This window comes from Delphinapterus leucas, chromosome 7, assembly GCF_059928025.1.
Source record: "Delphinapterus leucas isolate spDelLeu-1000000601 "Yukka" chromosome 7, BTC_Dleu_Yukka2, whole genome shotgun sequence".
NCBI lineage: Eukaryota > Metazoa > Chordata > Mammalia > Artiodactyla > Monodontidae > Delphinapterus > Delphinapterus leucas.
This window is the reverse complement of record NC_143135.1, coordinates 51,341,423-51,364,912: the sequence shown is the minus strand read 5'-3', so window position 1 is coordinate 51,364,912 and position 23,490 is coordinate 51,341,423. Positions and strand designations below refer to the sequence as shown.

At 41.5% G+C, this 23,490-nt stretch overlaps 1 protein-coding gene across 1 annotated transcript in view; it reads right to left on the bottom strand.

Moving 5' to 3' along the window:
• The window catches only part of MRPL48 (mitochondrial ribosomal protein L48), a 72,221-nt gene that overhangs the window by 17,413 nt on the left and 31,318 nt on the right, over positions 1–23,490 (bottom strand). The window contains exons 5-6 of the mRNA XM_022593778.3: positions 17,978–18,066; positions 4,160–4,329 (exon numbers count right to left, since the gene is read on the bottom strand). Coding sequence (XP_022449486.2) covers positions 4,160–4,329; positions 17,978–18,066 — 259 coding nt within the window. The remainder of the gene's footprint in view (positions 1–4,159; positions 4,330–17,977; positions 18,067–23,490) is intronic.

Genomic DNA, 23,490 nt, shown 5'->3' with positions numbered 1-23,490 from the left:
TATAGAGTGTTTACAACGTTCTGTTAAGTGCTATTATATATTTTCTTATTTAATTTTCAGAACTCAAAGAAATAGGAAAATTACCATCCCCATTATGAAGACAAAGAAACTGAGGTTCAGAATTTCTCAAGGTCATATTGCTAATAACTGGTAGAACTAGGATTTAAATGCAGACAGTTTGATTCCAGAGCTTTTACTCTTAACCACTTGTTACTCAAAGTGTGATCCAAAGACAAGCTGCTGGTAAGCAAACTGCTTGTTATCAGTTCAAGACAAGATAAGAAGCATGAACCAGTCAGTAAACACACTTTAATTCAATCAACATTTTGTTTTCAATAGCAAGAGTTTCTTGATGAAGGAAGCAAAGCGTTAATGTACATTTTGGCATAAGCTCCTAATATCTTTGCAGAGTGGTATTTTGAGAAGCATTGCTCTAAATTATTATGCTACTCTGCCTTCTTGAACTGATATTAAACTTTATCTTTCACTTATCACTTCCACATTATGTTATAATTATTTTTTTGGTGTGTGTATGTGTGCACACACACATATACACACACTCTCCTTGAAATCGGGCATTTACCTTTGTATCCTCCAGTCAGAATGTCTAGTCCAATGCCTACCACAAGAAGAGGCTCAACCAGCAGTTCTTTAATTAAGTACTTAAAAGCACTTTCATTAAACTTTAGGAAATGTATACTACACAACTGGATTGTGTAGTCATATTCAAGAACCTGTCATTCTTTCAAGAATGGCTTAATGTTCCCCATGTGGCAGGCTTTATGCTAGGTACTGAAGAAATGAAGAAGAACACAAGTCAGGGGGGAAGGGAGCTGGCAAATGAATAGATGATTACAGCCCAGAGCACTAAGTGACATGACAGAGGTATGTGTCAAGTGCTGAAAGAGCAACCAACTCTCTGGGGCATCAGAAAAAGATAAAGTACATCTTTAGGCCTAAAACAATTGAAGTACTATCAGCTGTGAGAGCTAAAGTCACAGCTGATTATCCAATCTTCTAAGAAGCACATTTAGCACAGTTATACTCTAAGTAATAAAGGTTTAAAAGTTCAAATTTGGCTTAAAGACTTAAAATACTATATAATTAAAAATACTGGAGTCAGGGAGAACTGGGTTAAATCCAGGCAACTTACTGGTTCTGTGAATTTTGGCCTTTCAGAGCCTTGGTTTACTCATCTATAAAATTGGAATATACTAATATCTAGTGAGTAAGAAAGTATAATTTTTGCCATATCCACATATGATGCCACGTATTACCTTGCTACAATGGCAAACCAACCACCCAAACTGTTATTTATTAAATATTTTTCTTTAAATCAACTCACTTAAAAATTAATTTTAAAAAGAAACTTGAGATGTGGAACAACTGGAACTCGTGTTGCTGGTTAGAGTGAAAAGTGGTATGGCCACTGTGGAAAGCAGCTTGGCAGTTTCTTACAAATTTAAAAGTACAGGACTTCCCTGGTGGTGCAGTGGTTAGGAATCTGACTGTCAATGCAGGGGATATGGGTTCGAGCCCTGGTCCGGGAAGATCCCAAATGCTGCAGAGCAACTGAGCCTGCGCACCACAACTACTGAACTTGCACACCACAACTACTGAAGCCCGCACACCTACAGCCCATGTTCCGCAGCAAGAGAAGCCACCACAAGGAGAAGCCCACTCACCACAACAAAGAGTAGTCCCCGCTTGCCGCAACTAGAGAAAGCCCGCATGCAGCGACAAAGACCCAACGTGGCCAATAAATAAATATATTTTAAAACTAAATAAAAATAAAAATACACCACTCTTACCATTTGACCCAGCAATCACACTCCTAGAGAAATGAAAACTTCTGTTCTCACAAACACCTGTACACGTTTATAGTAGCTCTATTTGTAACTGCCCGAAACTGGAAACAACACAAATGTCCTTCAAATGAATAAACAAACTGTGGTACATCCACTCAATGAAATCCTACTCAGCAACAAAAAGGAACAAACTACTTTACACAGGCAACAACATGGATGAATCTCAAATACATTATCCTAAGTGAAAGAAGCCAGACTCAAATGGAAAAATACTGTATGATTCCATTTATATGACATTTTGGAAAAGGCAAAACTACAAGGACATAAAATAAATCAATAGTTGCAGGGACTGGGGGTGGGACAAGGGATTGACTACAAAGGGAGGAGGGGACTTCTTGGGATGATGAAGATGTTCTATATCCTGATTATGATGGTATTTATTCTACTGCATGCATTTGTCAAAACTCACAGAAACTGTTCACTAAAAGGGTGAATTTTACTAACGTAAGTTATACCTCAATAAGCCTGACTTTATATCACTATAGTAAATAGAAAAAGGAGTATCAGTTGACATATAAAGAAGTTAAGGGCTTCCCTGGTGGCGCAGTGGTTGAGAGTCCGCCTGCCGATGCAGGGGACATGGGTTCGTGCCCCGGTCTGGGAAGATCCCACATGCCGCGGAGCAGCTGGGCCCGTGAGCCATGGCCGCTGAGCCTGCGCGTCCGGAGCCTGTGCTCCGCAACGGGAGAGGCCACAACAGTGAGAGGCCCAAATACCGCAAAAAAAAAAAAAAAAAAAAAGAAGTTAAGCTAAAAATAAATACAGTGAAAACAAAACAATGTTATAAAATTCTAGCTAGATGGTGGTGTTTGCCAAAGACTCTGAGCCTGAGGTCCCCTCTTTCTTATAAAGATTAGGAAGTACTTCAGCGGTGTTAAGGACATACCAGCACAACACTAAGAATTTCTCCTTCACATAATTAGGTTTAAAAAGAATTAAAAAGGGAAGAAATTTCTCACCATGTGATTTAATGTTATTTAAGGCAAACCACAGGGCATCCCACACTTACTCAAACATTGAGATAAGATATGTAAAGTGCCTGGCCTGGCATGGATAGTCAGTAAATGTTAGTTCTCCTCCCCTACAGTTTTCCAGCAAACCCAAAGAGTATGTAAAAAGCAGAGGAGGCGAAGAATATCTATATAAATGGGGAGATATATCATGTTAATGGATCAGAGGACTCAAAATAGATGTCAATTCTCCTCAAATTGATCCTCAGATTCAACACACCCCACCAAAATTCCATCAGGCTCTTTTCTGTAGAAATCAACAAGCTAATTCTAAAATTTTAATGAAAAACCCAGGGACCTAAAATAGCCAAAATAATTTTGAATAAAGAACAAAGTTGCTTTTTCAGTAATCAAGCTACTGTAATCAAGATAGTGTGGTATGCGGAATTCCCTGGCAGTCCAGTGGTTAGGACTCGGCGCTTTCACTGCCGTGGCAGTGGTTCGATCCCTGGTCAGGTAACTAAGATCCCACAATCCGCGCAGTGCAGCCAAAAAAAAAAAAAGAAGAAGAAGAAAAAAATAAAGCCACTATGAAATACCACCATATATCTCCTAGAATAACTTTAAAAAAATGTGACAAACCAAGTGCTGACCAGGGTAAGGAGTTATTGAAACTCTCATATATTGATGGTGGGAATACAAAATAGGACAGCCACTCTGGAAAAAGTTTGACAGTTTCTTATAAAGTTAAACACACATTCACCATAAAACCCAACAATCCCAGGCTTAGGTAGTTATTGAAGAGGAAGGAAGACACATGCCCCTACAAAACTGGTATGAGAAAGCTTATGGCAGCTTTATTCATAATTACCAATAAACTAGAAACAATCGAAATGTATATCAACTGGTGAATGCATAAACCAATTAAGGTTCACCATTTAATGCAATACTATTCAGCAACAGAATACTTGCAAAACCCCAGATGAATCTTAAACCCATTATGCTAAGTGAAAGAGGCCAGAAACAAACAGCTACATACTGTATGATTCCATTTATATGATATTCTGGAGAACTTAAAACAATAGGGACAGAAAATCAATCAGTGGTTGCCAGGGACTTGAGAGGAAAGAGAGAGGAAATTGACTACACCTTGGGCACCCAGGAACTTTTTGTTTTAAGAACTTAATGGACTTGTTCTATATTTTGATGGTGGCAAACTATATATGTAAAAAGAGTGAATTTTACTACCTGTAAATTATATCTCAAAACTTCATTTAACAATAACAAAGCAGAGCATACTACCCACACCAAGAACATCCCATGCAAAGGCATCTTTCATACCTTTCCTCGACTTTAATGGAGAGATGGTTGCAGAGGTTGTGAACATACTGGGCATAACTCTCTGCCAGGGCCATATCATATGCAGTCAGGTGAATGTTTAAAACCCCATATTCATAATCTGTCCCCAAATTAATGGGTCTCACTTCCACTTTTCCCCTCTTCTTCCTGGGCTAAACAGGAAACAAAAGAGAAAGAAACTAAATCAAAGTATTGTACAAGAAATTCTAACCATACCATCTTGATATATATATACATTAAAAAAATCAATCTTTCAGTTAAACTTGTTTACCATTTTTCTCTCAGGTTACCCTACCTATAAATTGAACTTTTCCTGGGAAGGAATGGGCAGCCTCCCTTGACACTGGGCTGTAGCATCAGTCAATGAAAGGAGAGGGAATACTGCTGGCATTATTTAACATAAATACATGTGACTGTCTTCTGCCATTAACTAGTTTTGAGACTCACCTTCCAAATCTGGCCCTCAGTTTCCCAATTTTTATATTAATGGGGTTATGCTAGATAACAGATTCTTGAGGATTTTTTGGGGGGGGGCCATGCCGCACAGCTTGTGGGATCTTTTTTTTTTTTACAGGAAATAAAGAATCCTTTTTTATTTTTTTTTGTGCGTGTTAGTTTCTGCTTTATAACAAAGTGAATCAGTTATACATATACATATGTTCCCATATCTCTTCCCTCTTGCGTCTCTCTCCCACCCACCCTCCCTATCCCACCCCTCTAGGTAGTCATAAAGCACCGAGCTGATCTCCCTGTGCTATGCGGCTGCTTCAGCTTGTGGGATCTTAGTTCCCTGACCAGGGAGTGAACCTGGGCCCTTGGCAGTGAGAGCACACAGTCCTAACCACTGGACCACCAGGGAATTCCCAACAGATTCTTTTTTTTTTTTAAATAAATTTATTTATTTACTCATTTATTTTTGGCTGCGTTGGGTCTTTGTTGCTGCGCACGGGCTTTCTCTAGCTCCGGTGAGCGGGGGCTACTCTTTGTTGCGGTGCCCGGGCTCCTCCTCATCGCGGTGGCTTCTCATGTTGCCGAGCACCGGCTCTATGGGCGCAGGCGGGCTCAGTAGTTGCCGCTCACAGGCTCTAGAGTGCAGGCTCAGTAGATATGGCGCTTGGGCTTAGTTGCTCCGTGGTATGTGGGATCTTCCCGGACCAGGGCTTGAATTGGCAGGCGGATTCTTAACCTCTGTGCCACTAGGGAAGCCCTCCCAACAGATTCTTAATCTAGAATCCATAAAGGAATTTCAAGGGGTGTGTCAACCCCAAAACTTATATGCAAAATTTTACATGGGTGCACACTTTTTCTAAGGAGAGAATCTTAACTTTCATCTGAATCTTAAAGAAATTAATCACAAGAAAGTGCAGAATTACTTCTCTTCCAGCCCTCCTAGCTTTGAAATTCTGCAGTCCAATTATTTAGACAGCCTTCCTTTTAAAAACTTAGAGGCAGACAAATTATTTTATTTCTACCCTTCTCTTTCATATAAAGTATTGCTTCACTACATATCAACCTGTGCAAACTGCTGTAAAAAGTATGAGCCCTGGGAAAACAGATATGTAACACGACATAGAACAGGATCAAGAAAGCTTCTCAACCAGAAATAATTTAACCTAAATGCCCATCAGGAGGGGAACTTGTTAAATAAAACATGGCACATCCATTCAATAGTACATTATGCAGCTGTAAGAAGACATAAGGAACTTCCTTATGTACTGATACAGAAAGGTTTTTAAGATAAATTAAATGATAAAAGCAGACTGTAGAATAATGTTTTCAGAATATTGCCATACATATACAAAGGGTGGGTGGGGGAGAATAGATGTGTGTGTTTAATTACTTACATATTTATTTGTTTGCATATCAAAAACTAACTCTGGAAGGATACACAAAAATACTAATACCATTGGCTGCCTATGAGGGAGGGAACTGTATGGCTGGGGCACAGGGATGGGAAGGAGACTTTTTAACTACTTCCCTTCTATATTTTTTGAATTTTTAATAACATGAATCTTTTATCAATTCAAAGTTAGAATCTTAAAATCTACCTTGCTTTTTAAAATTTTTTAGTAAAAATGTTTTTACAATGTTTTAAAAATGCATAAATAAGTACACAGCTCAATGAATTTTCAATGTGAAAATACCTGTATAAACAGTATCTTGAACAAGAAACAGACCACTACCAGCACCCCCAAAAGTCTCCTGCCTCCCAAATTGGTGACCACTAGTCTGACTTCTAGAACCATATGCTCATTTTGCCTTTTTTCTAAATTCGTGAAAATGGAATAATATACTATGTTCTCTTTTTTGTCCAGCTTCTTTAACTCATTATGTTTGTAAGATTCATCATGTTTTAGGTGAAACAGGAATTCTTTCCTTCTCATTGCCCTAGTAAGTCTATTATATGAATATGTTATAGTTTATTTATCCTTTTTACTGTAGGTGGAAATTAGAGTTGTTTCCGGTGTGGAGCCATTATAAACAGTATTGCTACCAATGTTTTTGCATGTATCTTTCAGTGAACATATGTATGTATTTCTGTTGGGGATATACCCAGAACTTGAACTACTGAGTTACAGACAATGTAGAGGTTCATCTTTAATAAGTTCTCTGTTTTTCAAAGTGGTTTCCAATTTAGACTCCCACCAGCAGTACACGAACGTTCTAGTTGCTCTACATTCTTGCCAATACTTACAAAACTTAGTATAGTCAGGTTTTCTGGTCGGTTTCTTTTAGCAATTCTGGTTGGTATGAGGTGGTAATGCATTGAGACTTTAACTTGCATTTCCTTTAAGTCTACTGAACCTGAGCATGTTCCCATATGTCCACTGGCCATTTGGATATTCTCTTTTATAACCTGCCTATTCAAGTATTTTGCCCATTTTTTAGATTGGGTTGCCTTCCTTTCTCTTACTGATTTGCAGAGGTTCCTTCGATATTCTAGACATGATCCTTTGTTAAACGTACATGTTGCAAATATCTTCTTCCTCCCTGTGTCTTCCTTTTTCACTTTTTAATGGTACATTTTGATGAGCAAAAATTCTTATTTTTAATGTAGTCCAATTTACTCATTTTTTTCTTTTATATTTATAGTGACTTTTGTGTCCTGTTTAAGAAATCTTTGCTTACCTTAAGATCATGAGGATATTCTTGTATGTTATCTTCTAAAGTTTAATTATTTTAATATTTACATTTAGATCTACAATCATTTTAAGTGCTTTTTGTGTACAGTGTGAAATAGGAGTCAAGTCAGTTTTTTTCACATGACTATTCAATCCAATTGACCCAAGTACCCCAGCACCATTGCAATTCAGTGTCACTTATGTCATATAATAAATGTTCAGAGATACTTGGATCTGTTTCTATATTCTTTATCCTGCTCCATTGGGCTATTTGTCTATTCTTGAGCTAATACCACACTGTCCTAATTATTGGAGATTTAGAATAAATCTTGCTATTTGGTAGAAATTTTTTTTAAAGAAAAAAATGAGGTGGGGATCTATTTACATGTCTTAAGTCACCCCTATCTAACAGCCAACAGCCTAGTTACTGCCATAGCAGAGGTGTTCCTGGCAGAGAACCTAGAGTGGTTCTCTCACATCAATGCTCTCCAGGTCAGTCTAAGAGAACAGGGGCCCAATCTGGGGAAACAGGGGGAGGACCAAGAAATGGTCCTTTCACAAGGCCAGTAAAACTGATACAAACCTGATCTCACAGGGATATTCTGAGAACTGAACAAAACACTGTATATAGTTAATTCAATCTGTGGCACATATTTAAACACTCAATAAACGTTAACTTTTATTATTATTTTTTCATTTTCATATTCTTCACATCTAGCACAGGGCCCAGCAGAGAGACAACATGCAGTGAATCACTATTTTAGAATTTTAGAATAGGATGGCATTTAGAGATAACTTTTTCCCAGTTCTTCATCCTTGCAGGGGAAGAATATGAAGCCCAGAGAGATTAAATATGTCCCCCAGAGTCACACAGCCACACCGGACAGATCCTAGGAACTAACCCAGACCTCCTGACTCCCAATGCAGAAATTTTTTCACTGAACCCTCTGCATTATTAAAGTTCTTAACAGTGGTAGTCACCCCAGGGTCCTAGACTTTGCTATGAGTGAGAAGCCAACTTCTATAACCAACCATCAAGGTGCAGGGGTTTGGCTCTCCTGCAGAGCCCACCATACCCGAGGCCAAATGCAGCGATCCAGACTTCTCATCATGACAGCACTGCAGTCAGAGCTGTGAAGAATGCTAAAGTCAGAATGCAAAGGGGAGTGGCTGAAATTTTCCAGCAGGGAAGGGAGGAGCTTCTTTGAAGCCTGCAGGAGGCTTTTCTTAACCAGGGAAAATGCCAGGGCTCTTCAAAGGTGTCGCTTTAGGAGAACAAAAAGAAGAAAGCTGATTCTAGTATCCCTCTTGGCATCTCACTTGCTTTTCCATGTTGGCCTAGATCTGTCTAGACCAATCCACACCATCAGGAGTCCACTGTGATATTATATTTCAGTTCTGAGCCAGGGCACAGCATAGCTAGCAAGAGCTTGAGTGCATGGGATTTCAGACACCAGTTCCTATAATTTTACCTGCTCAATCTTTCTCATCCCCTCCTTTTTATTCCTACTGCCTAAGTTCAGACCTTCATGACTGCCATGGGGAGCTATTAAAGATATCTGTGCAAGAGATGTACATGACTAGGGCTCTGTTTCGGGAAGGCCACCCTGACTGCCCATGAAGGAGAGCTAGGCAGGAAAGGAATGGAGGCTACGAGAAAGATGGCAGGGAAGATGGACTACTGTCCACCATCAAACTTTGGTACTCCTGTGACTGACCTGGATTCACCGTGAGTTGGCCCAGGGCGGCCATCCTTGGATCCCTGTAGAAGTACAATATGATGCCCAAAATGGGCCATGGGATAAATCACTAAACCATTTTTGTACAGAAATATCCATATTACTCCTATTTTACAGACAGAAAACTGAGGTCCTCTGAAGGATGTTATTTAGCCAAGGCTACTGGGGAACTTTGCTGGCAAAGAACAAATACAGAAAGGACTCAGATTAGAATCACAGACTGTTATAGCTGGAAGGTAACTTAGAGATAACTTAGTTTCTCCTTCCTTCCTCCCCTAATTTTATATAAGGGGGAAGTCGAGGTCCAGAAAGGTTAAAATAAAGGTTACAATAGTAAGGAAATGGAAAAGGCAACCACTTTGGGTCTAGCCATGGCTAGAAGCTGAGTCTGTGGCCCCAAACCCAGGCTCTCTCCTCTAGATTCTGCAAAAGTAATGATAGTAGCTGCCTATCACTATAGGTGGCATTCTCTAGGGTGGGAAAGTTGGGAAGAAATTGTATCATCTGAATCCTCAAATGAAAAGCTGACAGGCCTGCAGCATATACAGCTTCCAGAAATTCTGCTGATGGAAATTTTAAAAGCTACACCTGGGGACTTAAATGATTTGGTGATGGTACTCTGAACAGTCCATAATGAGCCGTAGGGTGCACAGAAATCAAGTGGTTATGTTTATAACTCAGTGTAGCACACTCAAGAAACGTACACCAGACAGAAGGCCTGACCCTGACTGGGATGGCAGAGAGGCTCAGCCTGGTGCTGCATAAAGAGCCCTAGACTAAGATGGAAGCCAAAGAATATCTGGGGGACTTCCCTGGCAGTCCAGTGGTTAAGAGTCCGTGGTTCCACTGCAGGGAGCACGGGTTTGATCCCTGGTTGGGGAACTAAGATCCTGCATGCTGCACAGCATGGCTGAAAAAAAAAAAAAAAGAAAATCTGGGCTCAAGTACTGTCTTAGTCACTACATGACATTGAGTGACCTCTCTAGGTGTCAGTTTCTTCATCTGTAACACCTAAGGTTCTTGTGAAGCTCAAAATAGTGAATTTCTGTGAAATGGAAATAGCATGGACATTAGATGGATTCTGACCACTGTCAGTTCAAATAATGGCTCTAGAAATTACTAGCCACTTGGGAAAGTCATTTAATGAGTCTTAGATTCCTTAAACAGGGTCCTTAATAACCACAGCATATCTGAGGATTAAATAAAATATACCATTTATAATACTGTAAAATGAAATAATGCTTTTAAAGCCTGGCACACAGTGGTTACACGTCTGGTATATAGTAGTTGCTCAATAAGTGGTATCTTTAAAGAAAGATTGAGTAATGTACACAGATAGGACATTATTTTTACTACAAATTGGAGGTAAGCATGCTCCTAGTATCCTATCGGTATGCTTTACAGAATGAGACATTTATTAAGCACCTGCTGTGTGCAAAGTGCTGATTCAACCACTCTAAAGAAAGAGACCAAAGAAAGAGAAAACACAGTCCCAGTTCTAAAGAGGCTTACAGTTCAGAGAAAGAGAGAGAGAGAAGACACACATGAAAGAACCAGTCCTCTCAGGACTTCCCTGGTGGCACAGTGGTGAAGAATCCACCTGCCCATGCCGGGGACACGGGTTCGAGCCCTGGTCTGGGAAGATCCCACATACCACGGAACAACTAAGCCTGTGCGCCACAACTACTGAGCCCACGCTCTGCAACTACTGAAGACCGCCCGCCTAGAGGCTGTGCTCCGCAACAAGAGAAGCCACTGCAATGAGAAGCCCGCACACCACAATGAATAGTAGACCCCGCTCGCCACAACCAGAGATAGCCCATGCACAGTAACAAAGACCCAATGCAGCCAAAAATAAATAAATTAATTAATTTTTTTAAAGAAAAGAAGAAAAAGAACCAATCCTCTCAATTTAATCATAACAAGCAGTCCACCTCCCATGGCAAGTTCAACACAAGCTACCTTGCTGCACCATGTCAATTAAAACCCAAGAGCAATGACCTCAGGTGGTCGCAGCTGAAAGTGCAACGAGCAGGTCAGTACTCCTAGGTGTTTTGCATGACATATAAGGGTATATAGTAGTTCCTCAATAAATGGCAACTTTAAAAAAAGTTAATCTAGACCTGTCTACTTCTCAAGTCTCATGTACCATCATCCTCTAGTGCCCACTTGAGATTCCAGGATTAACAAACTGCTAAAAGTTTCCCAACTGCATCTCCAGGATCAATGACTTTCCACCTTTGCCCAGAATGTTTCCCCTCTCCGCAGAGTCTGACTCTTCACCCAACATCCTCAATGTAACTCCTAGTAATTTTTTGTTGCTGTTGTTGTTGCTTTTTGCGGCACCCACGCGGCGTGCGGGATCTTAGTTCCCCGATCAGGGGTGGAACCCGTGCCCCCTGCAGTGGAAGGGCGGCATCTTACCACTGGACCGCAAGGGAAGTCCCTCCTAGTCATTTTTTTTTTTTGCGTACACGGGCCTCTCACTGCTGCGGCCTCTCCCGTTGCAGAGCACAGGCTCCGGACGCGCAGGTTCAGCGGCCACGGCTCACGGGCCCAGCCGCTCCACGGCATGCGGGATCTTGCCGGACCGGGGCACGAACCCGCGTCCCCCGCATCGGCAGGCGGACCCCCAACCACTGCACCACCAAGGAACCTCCCCTCCTAGTCATTTTTTAAGACTCTGTTCATGCTCTTCCAGGAAGACTTCCCTCATTCCTCATGCTGAGTTAGGTACTACGCCTATGTGTTCCCATAGCAACCCCCTCCCCATTATACACCACTATCACTTATCACATGTATCCATTTATTCAACAAATATTTTCTGACCAATAGTGATAAGCCAGACCAGGGTTAGCACTGGGGATATGATAGTATATAAGACAGCCATAGTCTCTGCTTGCTGAAACTTGCAATCTATTGGGAAAGGCATACAGAGAACAATTATAAGAAGATGCATGTTTTGAGGGAGGAAAATAGAGTGCTATGGGATTGTAAAGAAGAGGGACTAATGCCATCATCAGCATCATCATTATCACCACCAGTAACTACTCATGGGCTCCATGCTTCAGACATTGTGCTAAGTACTTAAAACTTTCTTTTTTAACTTACTTCTCACAAACCATTTAAATAACATGGTTATTTAAAGGCAAGAAAATTGTGGCTTGTAAAAGTTAAGTAACTTACCCAAGGACATACACGAGTAAGCATAAGAACTGAATCTTTAACTTGGGTCTGCCTAATTCTAAAACATTTCTCTTAATCTCCATCTTTCTCTTTAAGGAAGGTATGCAGAGCCTGTCAGTTTCCTCAATATCTATTCTCTCTTTTCTCTTTAATCACGGACCTGCTGAATTTTACCTGGGCATATGACCATTTATAATAAAAATTACATTTCCCAACCAATCTTGCAGCTGGGTATGGTTATGTGACCAAGTTCTGGCCAGTGGGATACAAGCTCACACATACTGCTTTCCCTTTCCCCTTCCTGCTGGTTGGAATGTGGACATGAAGGCTTAAGGGAGGCAGCCATCTCAGACTATGAGATAGAAGCAGTACGATAAGTGTTGCAAAACAAAAGGCGGGAATATCTACCTATACTTTATATGACAGAAAAATAAACTCTATCTTGTTTAAGCCCCTTGACTGAGTGGATCTCCCTCTTATGGCAGCCAAACCACTACCTCAATAAGAAAGTATTATGTCTCATTCATTTCTCTATTCCTAGAGCCCAGCAATATTCAATGTTGAGTTGAGCTGAATTAAATTCTGGTTCTAATTCTGTTATTTACTAGCCATATGGTCATAGAGAAATCACTTATGCTCCTCAGTTTCCTTTTCTGCCCAGTCTACCTCACAGGATAGTTGGTGAAGCAAAAAGCATGGTTTTCAAATCTGTTGGTTACAAAGGGCCTAAGAAAAAATCACGTTTCCCTTTGTGAAGCACATGAAATACTCATCAGTGTGCTTTCACTGTATAAAACAAGAATGACTTAACTAGCAGAACATATGGTTAGATTATATAAATGGAGTTCTCTGCATTTCAAAAAATATGAAAACATATGAGTTTCTCTGTTAACATTTATTTTCATCAAGTAAAACTGACGGGAGAAAAACTTGTAATTTAGAAAATTCTATCCATTAACTTAATTGTCTTTCTAAAATGTGGAAGATTGCCATTATTAAACCTGAGGAGAGGTTCCATTCTAGGATCACCAGTGTTCCAAGGGCCTATGGTTTGACAGGCACTGAGATAATGGATGGAAAAACACTTTGAAAATGGAAAGAGATCATTACTTTTACTCATATCAAAAATGAATCTCTCTAAAGCTCTGACACTGTTGTAATTTAGCAGAACAGGCAAGGCAGGATGAGAGCCCAGTGGGTTGGAGACCAGGGTGCTCTAATGGCACAGGCTAAAAGTCAGGTCTTCACAGGAATTGTTCTGTGCCTGGAAAAGCTCTGGGAAACACTTTTATAGCTTTTACAGCCCCAGTGTTTCCAGCTACGCTAAGCAACTGCATACTCCTAGATGAGTGTCAGTTCACTTTACATACTCAGTGTAAGAACACAGGTAGTATTTAATAAATGTTTGTTGAGCTGAACTCTATAACACCTCCACTGACACTTTCAGGGAGAACTGCATCTTTAACTTTGCTCTCTTGATATTTAGTTCATTTCCCAAGCAAAGCACTTCCCACGTGTACTTTAGTTACATTTTTGAACACTATCCTTCCCAGGCCACTTCATACTTTTTGTAGTTAAGAGACTGTGTCCGACTCACCACAGTGTCATCTGTGCAAAGCACAGTGCCTGGCACATAGCAGACACTCAATAACGGTTGTTCTTTTCAATAAGTTACAAGAGGCAGACTTGAGGGAAAACATGGATGCTAGTTTAAAACAACTCTCTATAAGCCAGTCCTATAATCCATGTCTAGCCCTACAGTCACCAGGCCAGCAAAACCAATCTTTCTGTTTCCAGGAAGCTAGGACTATCACCACAAAGTGATTCTGATCTGCAGATTTTTCTGGGAATGATGTCACAGTCTCCTCACAGACTTGTGGCTGTTAGAGCTGATCAATCTATGAGTGCTACAACAAAATAAGTAGGTGTCAGAAATGACAAACACCTCCTCTATGTCAACAGTCAGAACAGCATGAAGTTTCCAAGAGAAAAGGTATCTTGACTCCTAGTGCCCTTCTACAAAGAGGAAATAAATTGTCTAAGGTCAAAAACCTTACTCTCTTGCCCCAGAGCCTGAAAAATAGAACATATAACAGCTAAAACTGACAGCAATTTATGTTGTCTCCATTTCATCCTCCCAATCTTCCTCTTGGCAATGCTTTTATTCTTGGGCTGCTATTACCCTAAAATTGGAGGCTGAACAACAGCTGAGGGCAAGTAAGTAAGTGGTCTTGGGAGATATGACCTAGCAGTATACAAATGAGAAGGACTATATTCTTTTTATTTTTATCAAATAAAAATCACTCCAAACAATCTGAAGCCTTTTAAATTTAACAGAATGATGCAGGGCCCTTGAAGGAATAATGAGATTACACACTGAGACACAGTGCTATGGCTGCACATATGCTCTGAAGTGTGATCCCCCACTGCCATGAGTCAAGGTGGGTCTTACATGATGAGAGAAGAAAAAGGAAGATATCATGTCTTAAAGAAGAAAGAGCATGTACAAAGAACAGAAGCATGAGACAGAATGGGTGTATGAGAAAATGTGCCTGAAGTATAGTGTGCAAAATGGGAAATCACTGAGAAGGAGATTGGGTCTGTGCTGAGAGACCCGAAATCCCACTGAGGATACAGAAAAAATGGTTTGCTATCATCCCCCATGCTGCCACCCAAGAGGAAGCTTTGTTTTCACCTCTCTTCTCACTAACTCCTCAGAGAAGCATCAAGGACAAGGGCACAGGACGGAGGGATGGAAACCAACCTATAAACCAACCTATAAACCAGGCCATGCAAGATAGAGATAAAACCAGTATTGACAAGGAAAGCTGAGGTGAGGTAGATGTGCCTTTTCCTTCCCAAGGTTCAGGAGTCATAAGGCTGAGTGTGGAACCTTTGGAAGGAGGAGTGAAGAGATTATACCAGCAGAAAAGGGACAAGGGTTGGCCACTTTGTGCATGAGAATTAACTCTTGTCTCAGGGATGTAGGGCTCAAGAGAGTAGAGGAGCCAGCCTGAGAGTCAGAGAAGAAAAAATGGGAAAATGGCTGTTTATTGTTTTTTCTAGGTTCTAAGTTCAGGGAAGAAAGGAAGCCAAAAGATGACTTTTCCAGTCCAGTACCCCAGGGGTACAAAAGAGACAGGGACTTGGGACAGAGCCTCTGTAAGCTGGCGGATGAAAGTTTTCATTGTGCTGTTCCGTGCAGGAAGTGAGGAGCCTCTAGCAGCTTCCATCACCATCCAGCCCTATTGTGCTAGCGACCCTGGAACAATGAATGACATCAGAGAAAAGCCTACAGCCCTAACAAAAGGGAGCATCACTCCCTTCAAGCAACCAAGGTCATCTGGAGGCAGCTGTTTGCAGAGAATGGGTTGTTTGCCAGCTCTGATTTACAAAACCTCGGGGCAGCTCCAATAACCACATTTAGGTTCAGCTCAGTCAATATTTATTGTCCTCTACTTGATGCCAGGCTTTGTGCTGGACACTGGGGATACAGAAAAAATATGAGACATGGCCTCTACCCTGAGTATGCTCATCATCTAGGAGGAGAAACAGTCATCAAAACAGGTGGTTAAAACAGAGCAGCAAGTCCTAGGATAGAGGAAGCACAAGGAACTCCAGCAGCTCATGGTAGGACAAGTAACCCAGTGCAGGGAATCAGAGGTTTCTCAGAAGGAGAGATTTGTTCTTCCCCTCCTCATCCTGCTTCCTCAATGGGATTTAGATGTTCAGAATGTATTGGCCAAGTGAAGAAGGAGAGCAGGTCTTCCAAGTAGACAGAAGAGCAGGTGAGAGGTCTCAAAACAGTATGATGGGGCTTCCCTGGTGGCGCAGTGGTTGAGAGTCCGCCTGCCGATGCAGGGGACACGGGTTCGTGCCCCGGCCTGGGAAGATCCCACATGCCGCGGAGCAGCTGGGCCCGTGAGCCATGGCCGCTGAGCCTGCGCATCCGGAGCCTGTGCTCCGCAACGGAAAGAGGCCACAGCAGTGAGAGGCCCGCGTACTGCAAAAAAAAAAAAACCCAGTATGATGATTTGAGTATGGTATCCATGAGATGGGAGAGGAGGCTGGAGAGAAATATGGGACAGATGGCATTAGACATGCCATTAAGCTTCCTTTTATAACAAGCCAAGGAGTGGGCCAGAGCATGGTATATACAGAAAATTATCTATGAGGGAGGATCCCAAGAAATTAAAAAAAAACAAAAAACTCACACCCAAACAAAACTAATTTTATTTTCTGCTAATTTATGTGAGACTTTTAGAAGGGGGATATCGCAAAATAAAACAACTCCAAGAACTTACTCTGAGGTGTCACAACTCAGAAAGGGTGTAAATCACTCCTTCTTCTGAATTTTAAATAGCACTTTGTATCTTCCTTTCAGCACTTGTCACTTTCTGCTTGGGACCATAATTATTTGTGTCTTATCTCTAGTGGTTTATCAGCTCCCTGTGAGCATGAACCAGGTCTTGTTCATTCATACTATAAAATTTTATTGCAACTCAGTCTGAAAAGGCAAGGCACCCCCAACAGTACCTAGCACATAATAGATGTTTGAAAAATGTATCATAGCATTATGGAGTTACATGATATCAGAGCTGAAAGACTCTTGAAGATATTCTAATCCAGAGTTTCTCAAACTTTGTGAAGAGTCTGACAAGAGCTATGGACTCCCTTCCCAGAAAAAGTCACACATAGAAAACATTTTACATATAATTTCAGGACCTGCCATGCCCAAAGAGGTTAGGTTAACTTACCCCAAATCACAAAGCTAATAACTGGCAGAACCAAGCCTAGAACACAAGTTTCCTGGTTCCCAATTCAGTACTCTTTTCATCACAAAGGAACAATTTTAGTAGGGCTGTTTCCTGCTGGGAAGGTGCCTGATACAAGCCTCAGGTGTGGCAACATTCCTGTCCTGAAATTCCTTGATATAAGGATTTTGCTCAGGAGAACTTGGCAAGTTTAGTGGCTTCTGAGGCCCAAATGCAGTGGTACTGGACTTCTGCCAAGGTGAGAGAGGCAATGGGAGATGTGCGGGGTTGCATGGGAGCATCGAACTAAGCCAAAGAACCAAAAGCGATGTTGAAATCTCCCCAAGTAGAACAGCAAAATCTTCCTAACTATACTGTTTACAGGAAGTGATAGAATCGTGACTCAAAGCTAGACTGTCTGACTTTCAAGCCAGTTTTGTGTCCATCCCACTACAAAATCCTCTACAAATGCCCAAAAAATCCAACCACCACAGAAGCAATCCTTCAGCTGGAGCCAAAGAAATAGGCTAAACAATCTTACAATGCTTAGAAATAACTCCCAGTTATCTGTGATAATGGATTAAAGAAACACATACATATTTTAAATCTGTAAATACTGTAAAAATCAGCTACTTGGCTGAAAATGTGAATCCACCTCTATGTGCCACAAACCATTCATTCAACTGAACTGAACATATCATTTCCATTGTGAGGTCCCTATTGAACTAAGTACTAAGAAGATATTTTCTTTACGTGTCACAAATAATAAAACCAAAGAATTTGCTTTTCACTGTGATAACCTGGCCTAGGGACAAGATTAGGAACTGGCAAAAACATCTCCACTCTGGATCATATCCAAACTAATTAACTGGAGAGGACTGAGGGACAACCCTCTATCCTTTCTAGCTCCAGTATAATCCAACCTATGCACATCTGACCTTCAGGGTCTTTGTAAAAGCTGCACACTATCCCTTTCTAAAGGACCCCTGCCCCTCTTACCTCTTGTGCTTTAACTAGGTGCTTGTATCTTCCAATGCCATGCGTGGGCTGTGACCTGTAGTGCCGACTGGTGCTCAGCAGAATGCCACCTAAAAGAGAGAAAATAAGACAAACCTGTTTCAAAGCTCCTCCAGGGACAGATAGATCATACATGAGGAGACAAATTCTCCATCGTGAAATGGAATATTTGGGGATAGTGAGCCTCTTGCTGGTTTAAAGAACCAGAGCTATTTCTTGATCCTGAGCTGACACTCGGTTTACCCCATTTTTCTCTCCGTTTGGCCCCTGGACTATATCTAATTCCCCCCACCCATCTTTCTTTGAGAAATTCTCTCCTGCTAGAGCCACTGCTGGTAGGGGGACAAAATACATTCTCACAGGGCTCTCATTTTCTCCGTTCCTCAACAGGCAATAATCCTTTTGAAGTTTTCCAATGAAGATTGTTCAGAGAAAGAGACAGGTGGCAAGTACAACCAGGAAAAAGGACAATCACAGATTTCCACAGTTTTTTAAACTATCTAATTTGCTTTATTTGTGTTGATATGTAATAATCTCCAACAGACTTTGTTAAGTGAATAACAATAAAAACTAAAAACCTAAGGTACAGAACAGTGTGTATGTGAAAAATAGGATCTGTATACACATATTCACTGTGGTAGACCCAGAGATATGCCACCCACATTCCCTTCAAAGAAGGACTTGCTGATATATACATATTCTCCTTTAATCCTCATTATTTTTATCTTCATTTACAAATAAAGAAACTGCAGCTCAAAAAAATAGGAATTGGCCAAGGTCAACCAGCAAGTAAAAGGCAGAACTGCAATTTAAACCCAGGTCTATGTGACTGAACAGCCTGTTCTCAGATGTGTTATAACATTTGAATTTCTGGAATACAAAATCTAGCTAGGGACTTCCCTGGTGGTCCAGTGGTTAAGAAACCACCTTCCAATGCAGGGGATGTGGCTTTGATCCCTGGTTGGGGAACTAAGATCCCACGTGCCGCGGGGCAACTAAGCCCAAGCGCCACAACTACTGAGCCCGTGCACTCTGAAGCCCATGAGCCACAACTAGGGAGCCTGCGTGCCGCAACTAGACAGCCCACACACCACAACTAGAGAGAAGCCCACGCAATGCAACGAAAGATCTCACATGCCACAGCGAGGATCCCGCGTGCCGCAACTAAGATCCGAGGCAGCCAAATTGAAAAAATAAAAAATCTAGCTAGACTTGATCGTTTCCATATCTGATATCAGCTCCTTATCTCTACCCTTCACTGGAACCAGCCCTACACAGCTCTGTTATGTCTGTCTGTCTCTCTTGCTTGTTCCCTACCTTCTGGAAAAGTACTAGTCCTAGGTTCTGCTCCCTTCCCTCCCAGCTCCTGTGGTCCTGCATCTCCCCAGGGCCACCACTTTGTGGGGGGCTAAACACAAAATGGTGTGGAAAAGTCTAATGACATCAAGTGAAATGTTTCTTAAGCTTCTCTTTTCTAAAATGTGCTTCCAAGCAGGTCTGCTCTGTGCCAGGCCAATCAAGAATCGTGGCTTCAGAGACTTTCCCTATGTTTACAATCCACAGTATTTCATCAAGACAACCCTGGTATATCATGGTTCCCTTCCATGATGTGCATTAGTCCGCACTTACTATTATATGCCAACAACTGAATAGATACTGGGACAGTTACAAAGATGACTAAAATATACTACTTTCCCTAGAGACACTCAATGTGTACTGGGGAAGGATGATGGGAAAGCAGATAATTACCTTATAGTGTACAAAATACTTTAATGGAGATGAGAGCAAGGAACTTAGAGGAAAGAACCACTAACTCCACCTTAGGGGTGAGCGGGGAGAAGTGGAAGACGGTACAGAGGAATAGGTTCAGGGAGGTAACAGCTGAATTCTTTTTTTTTTTTTAAGTCAGTTTTCTCATCTTTATTGTTTATTTGGCTGCATCAGGTCTTAGTTGCGACACGCAGGATTTTCGCTGCAGCACGCAGGATCTTTCGTTGCAGCGCATGGGCTTCTCTCTAGTTGTGGCGCACAGGCTTAGTTGCCCTGAGGCATGTGGGATCTTAGTTCCCTGACCAGGGATCGAACCCACGTCCCCTGCATTGGAAGGCGGATTCTTAACCACTGGACCACCAGGGAAGTCCCAACAGCTGCATTCTTGAAAGAGGAGTAAGAGTTTAACACGCATGGAAGAAGGAGGTATTTTTGGCAGAGGCTTCCAAAGAGCACTGAACATAACTGAGGTATCTTCTTGGCCACAGTCCCAGCTGACTCTTTGAGGCTTTAGGTTCCAGACTCTGCAACCTGGGGTCCCGCCCAAACAGCTGATATCCAAATCCCCTTGATTGGGTACACAAGCATCCTCAGATCAGAGCCTTGAAAATTAATCCATCCCAAAAGATTTTATTATGACTTTAAAACATGACCTCCTAAAAAGCACTGAACTCTCCAAAGCATGTTTACTCATTCAACAAATATTTATTACTACCCACTGGGGTAGCCAGAAACAATTATAGCCTCACAACCATGTGAATGGCACACACTAGAGTTGTGCAATGTACAAACAACCCAATATCCATGGCAGGCCCAGGTTGGTACCAACCACTGCCCTAGATGCTGGAGCTGTAACAATGGGCAAAGACAAAGTCCCTGCAATACAGAATCTATGATCTAGTGGCGAGACAGTAATATCAATGCAGGTGATAAGGGCTACCTACAATAAGGGCTATATACATGAGAGAGGCACTAAGGCTGGACTTGTGGTGTCAGGAAAGGATTCTTAGAGCAGGTGGCTTTTAAGTAAAACCTGACAGATGACTAGGAGTTAGAGAGAACACAGTATGGGGAGGGGAAGACCCAGAGAGAGAATTTCAAGGCAGAGTATAAGCAGCAGGGTGGCAAGAGATGAGCTTACAGAAACAGGCAAAAAATTTAGGAAGGGCTTAATTATTCAGTACTTATGATGTGCCAGACACTGTGCAATGAGGTGAAGATATAACAGGGGACAAGGCCAACAAAACTCAGCTTATGGGGCTTATAGTCTAGTAGGAGGAGGGAATCATTAATGGAGGAGGGAATAGTCACAAAATAAATATGAGGGCTTCCCTGGTGGCTCAGTGGTTGAGAGTCCGCCTGCCGATGCAGGGGACACGGGTTCGTGCCCCGGTCCGGGAAGATCCCACATGCCGCGGAGCGGCTGGGCCCGTGAGCCATGGCCGCTAAGCCTGCGCGTCCGGAGCCTCTGCTCCGCAACGGGAGAGGCCACAACAGTGAGAGGCCCGTGTACCGCAAAAAATAAATAATAAATAAATAAATAAATATGAAATTACAAATTGTGATGAATGATAAAAAGCGCTATGGCAATACAATCAGTGGATCTATTTTAGATTGGAATATCAGGAAAGGCCTCTAAAAAAAAATGACATGTGAACTGAAACCAGATTTCAGAGGAAAATAGTAATAGTGGTTATCCCCAGGGAGAAATGGCTAGACGGCAGGAGAGAGAGACTTACTGTTGACTTTATACTCATGTATCTTTTAAAACTTGTTCCATGTACATGCATTATCTACTCAAATAAATAAATTAAATAAATTGAGACCTGAAAGGCAGATAGGAGTTTATTAGGTAAAAAGATAGAGAATGAATATTCCAGGCAGTGGGAATAGCGTGTGCAAGGGCCCCAGAGGGGGACGCAGATTGGCACATTCAAGGAACAAAAAGACTGTCCATGTGGCTGAAGCAAAGTGAGAGGGGCTGAGTGCACCAGAGATTAGGGCAGTGGATTGGAACCCACCACTCTGAGCCATGTTAAGGGTTTGGATTTCATGCTGAACAGCAGAGAAATTATATGTCTAATGTGTTCTTAAAAGATCACTTTGGTTGTTGTGGGTGGAAGGTGGTTGGAGGGGGAGTGTGGATGGAAGTTCAAGCAAAGATTCAAGTAGTATCCTTGGCTGAGTTGTTGTTGTTAGTCTTCCTGTATCCACACCCCCCCTCTCTATTCCATCCTTTAAAGCTGACAAATTAATCCTTCTAAAACACAAACCTAATCATGTTATTCTCTTTCATTAATTCAACAATTTATTCACTGCACACACACAATTTTTAAAAAGGACTTACTCTGTGCCAGGCACTGTATCAGGCACTACAGTAACACCAATAAATGAGACAAGGAAGGTCCTTGCTATATTTCAAAATGTTTGATGATTTTCCACTGCCTGAAGTTCATACTCCTTAGGCAAGCATTTAAGAGTCCCAATTTTATAATCTAGTTCCAACCACTTCACGTCCTCACTCTCCATCCTCCAGGCTTTTAAAACCTTGCTTCTCAGCCACAGAGCTACACTTGCCATTCTGTATAAACCATGCAGTTCTCATGCCTCTGTGTGGTGCTGGGCTGTCCCCCATGCTGGGACTGCACCTCTCTGACTGGTGATATCCTTCACAGCCTCCATGGCCAGCTTAAATGTCGTCTCTGTGCTGCCCTTAACATACAAACATCATCAAGAGTTTACAGTTGCAGCTCTCCCATGCCTCCATTATATAGTAAAATATTTTGTGTAAATTAAAAAATAACAACAACCCAGGCACTCGTCACCATCTTTAAGTACACAGAAATTCAATCACCCACCAGTGGTTTCAAGTAGCAGAACCAAAAGTGATCTTTGAGATGATGACACATCTTAGGTGAAAATGCCACAAATGCTTGCCTCAGCCTCTAATCTACTGGAATTCCTTGGCACGGAGGCATTTTCAAATTTAGTTTGGGGCAATTTCTATAATTAGAGCAGTTGGTTAATTAAGAAGCTGGTTCAAACTACTGTTAAATTAACCCTTTTCTCTCTTAAATGAAAGGTTTTTGGTCAAATTACCAGTGGTTAAACTGCTTAATTAGTTGTTTTAATTATAAAATTTACAAGTTTGAAAGCTTCTGATTTCCATTAAGTTCAACTGAATTTTTTCCCCTGCTTGTGTCATTAAGCTGGTTTCCTGCTGTCATATTAACATTGCAGCCTCCTGAGAGAAAAGGCAACTCTTTTTGTTGAAGAAGATACAAAACCCCATGATTTCAAAAGGAGGCTTTGAAAATCTTTGTTAGTACAATTATAGAATGTAATCATGTATTGACTTCTCCCACAACACATCCCTTCCCTTTATATATGCCAGAGCCAACTGTCCTTCAATGTCCTTGTTTACTAAACTGGGAACTAAACCCATCAATCCAGGATGGGGATAAACAACTTCATTTTAATTATTTCTCCTTCAAAATTAGAACAAGCATTTTGGCAGGGCTATGCAGGAGGGAAAGAGGAAAAAGCTGGGGTAACCCCAGCCAAGAGCCTAATTACAGGATATTTTCTCCATCCAATACACATCCCTGAAGGGCAGATACACCCCAGCACGTGGCAAATGGTATGTGCTCAGTAAGCGTTGGAGTGTTTTTGTTTGCTTGTTTTGTTTTGAAATTCTAGAGATATTTTACCAAGACAATCTGCAA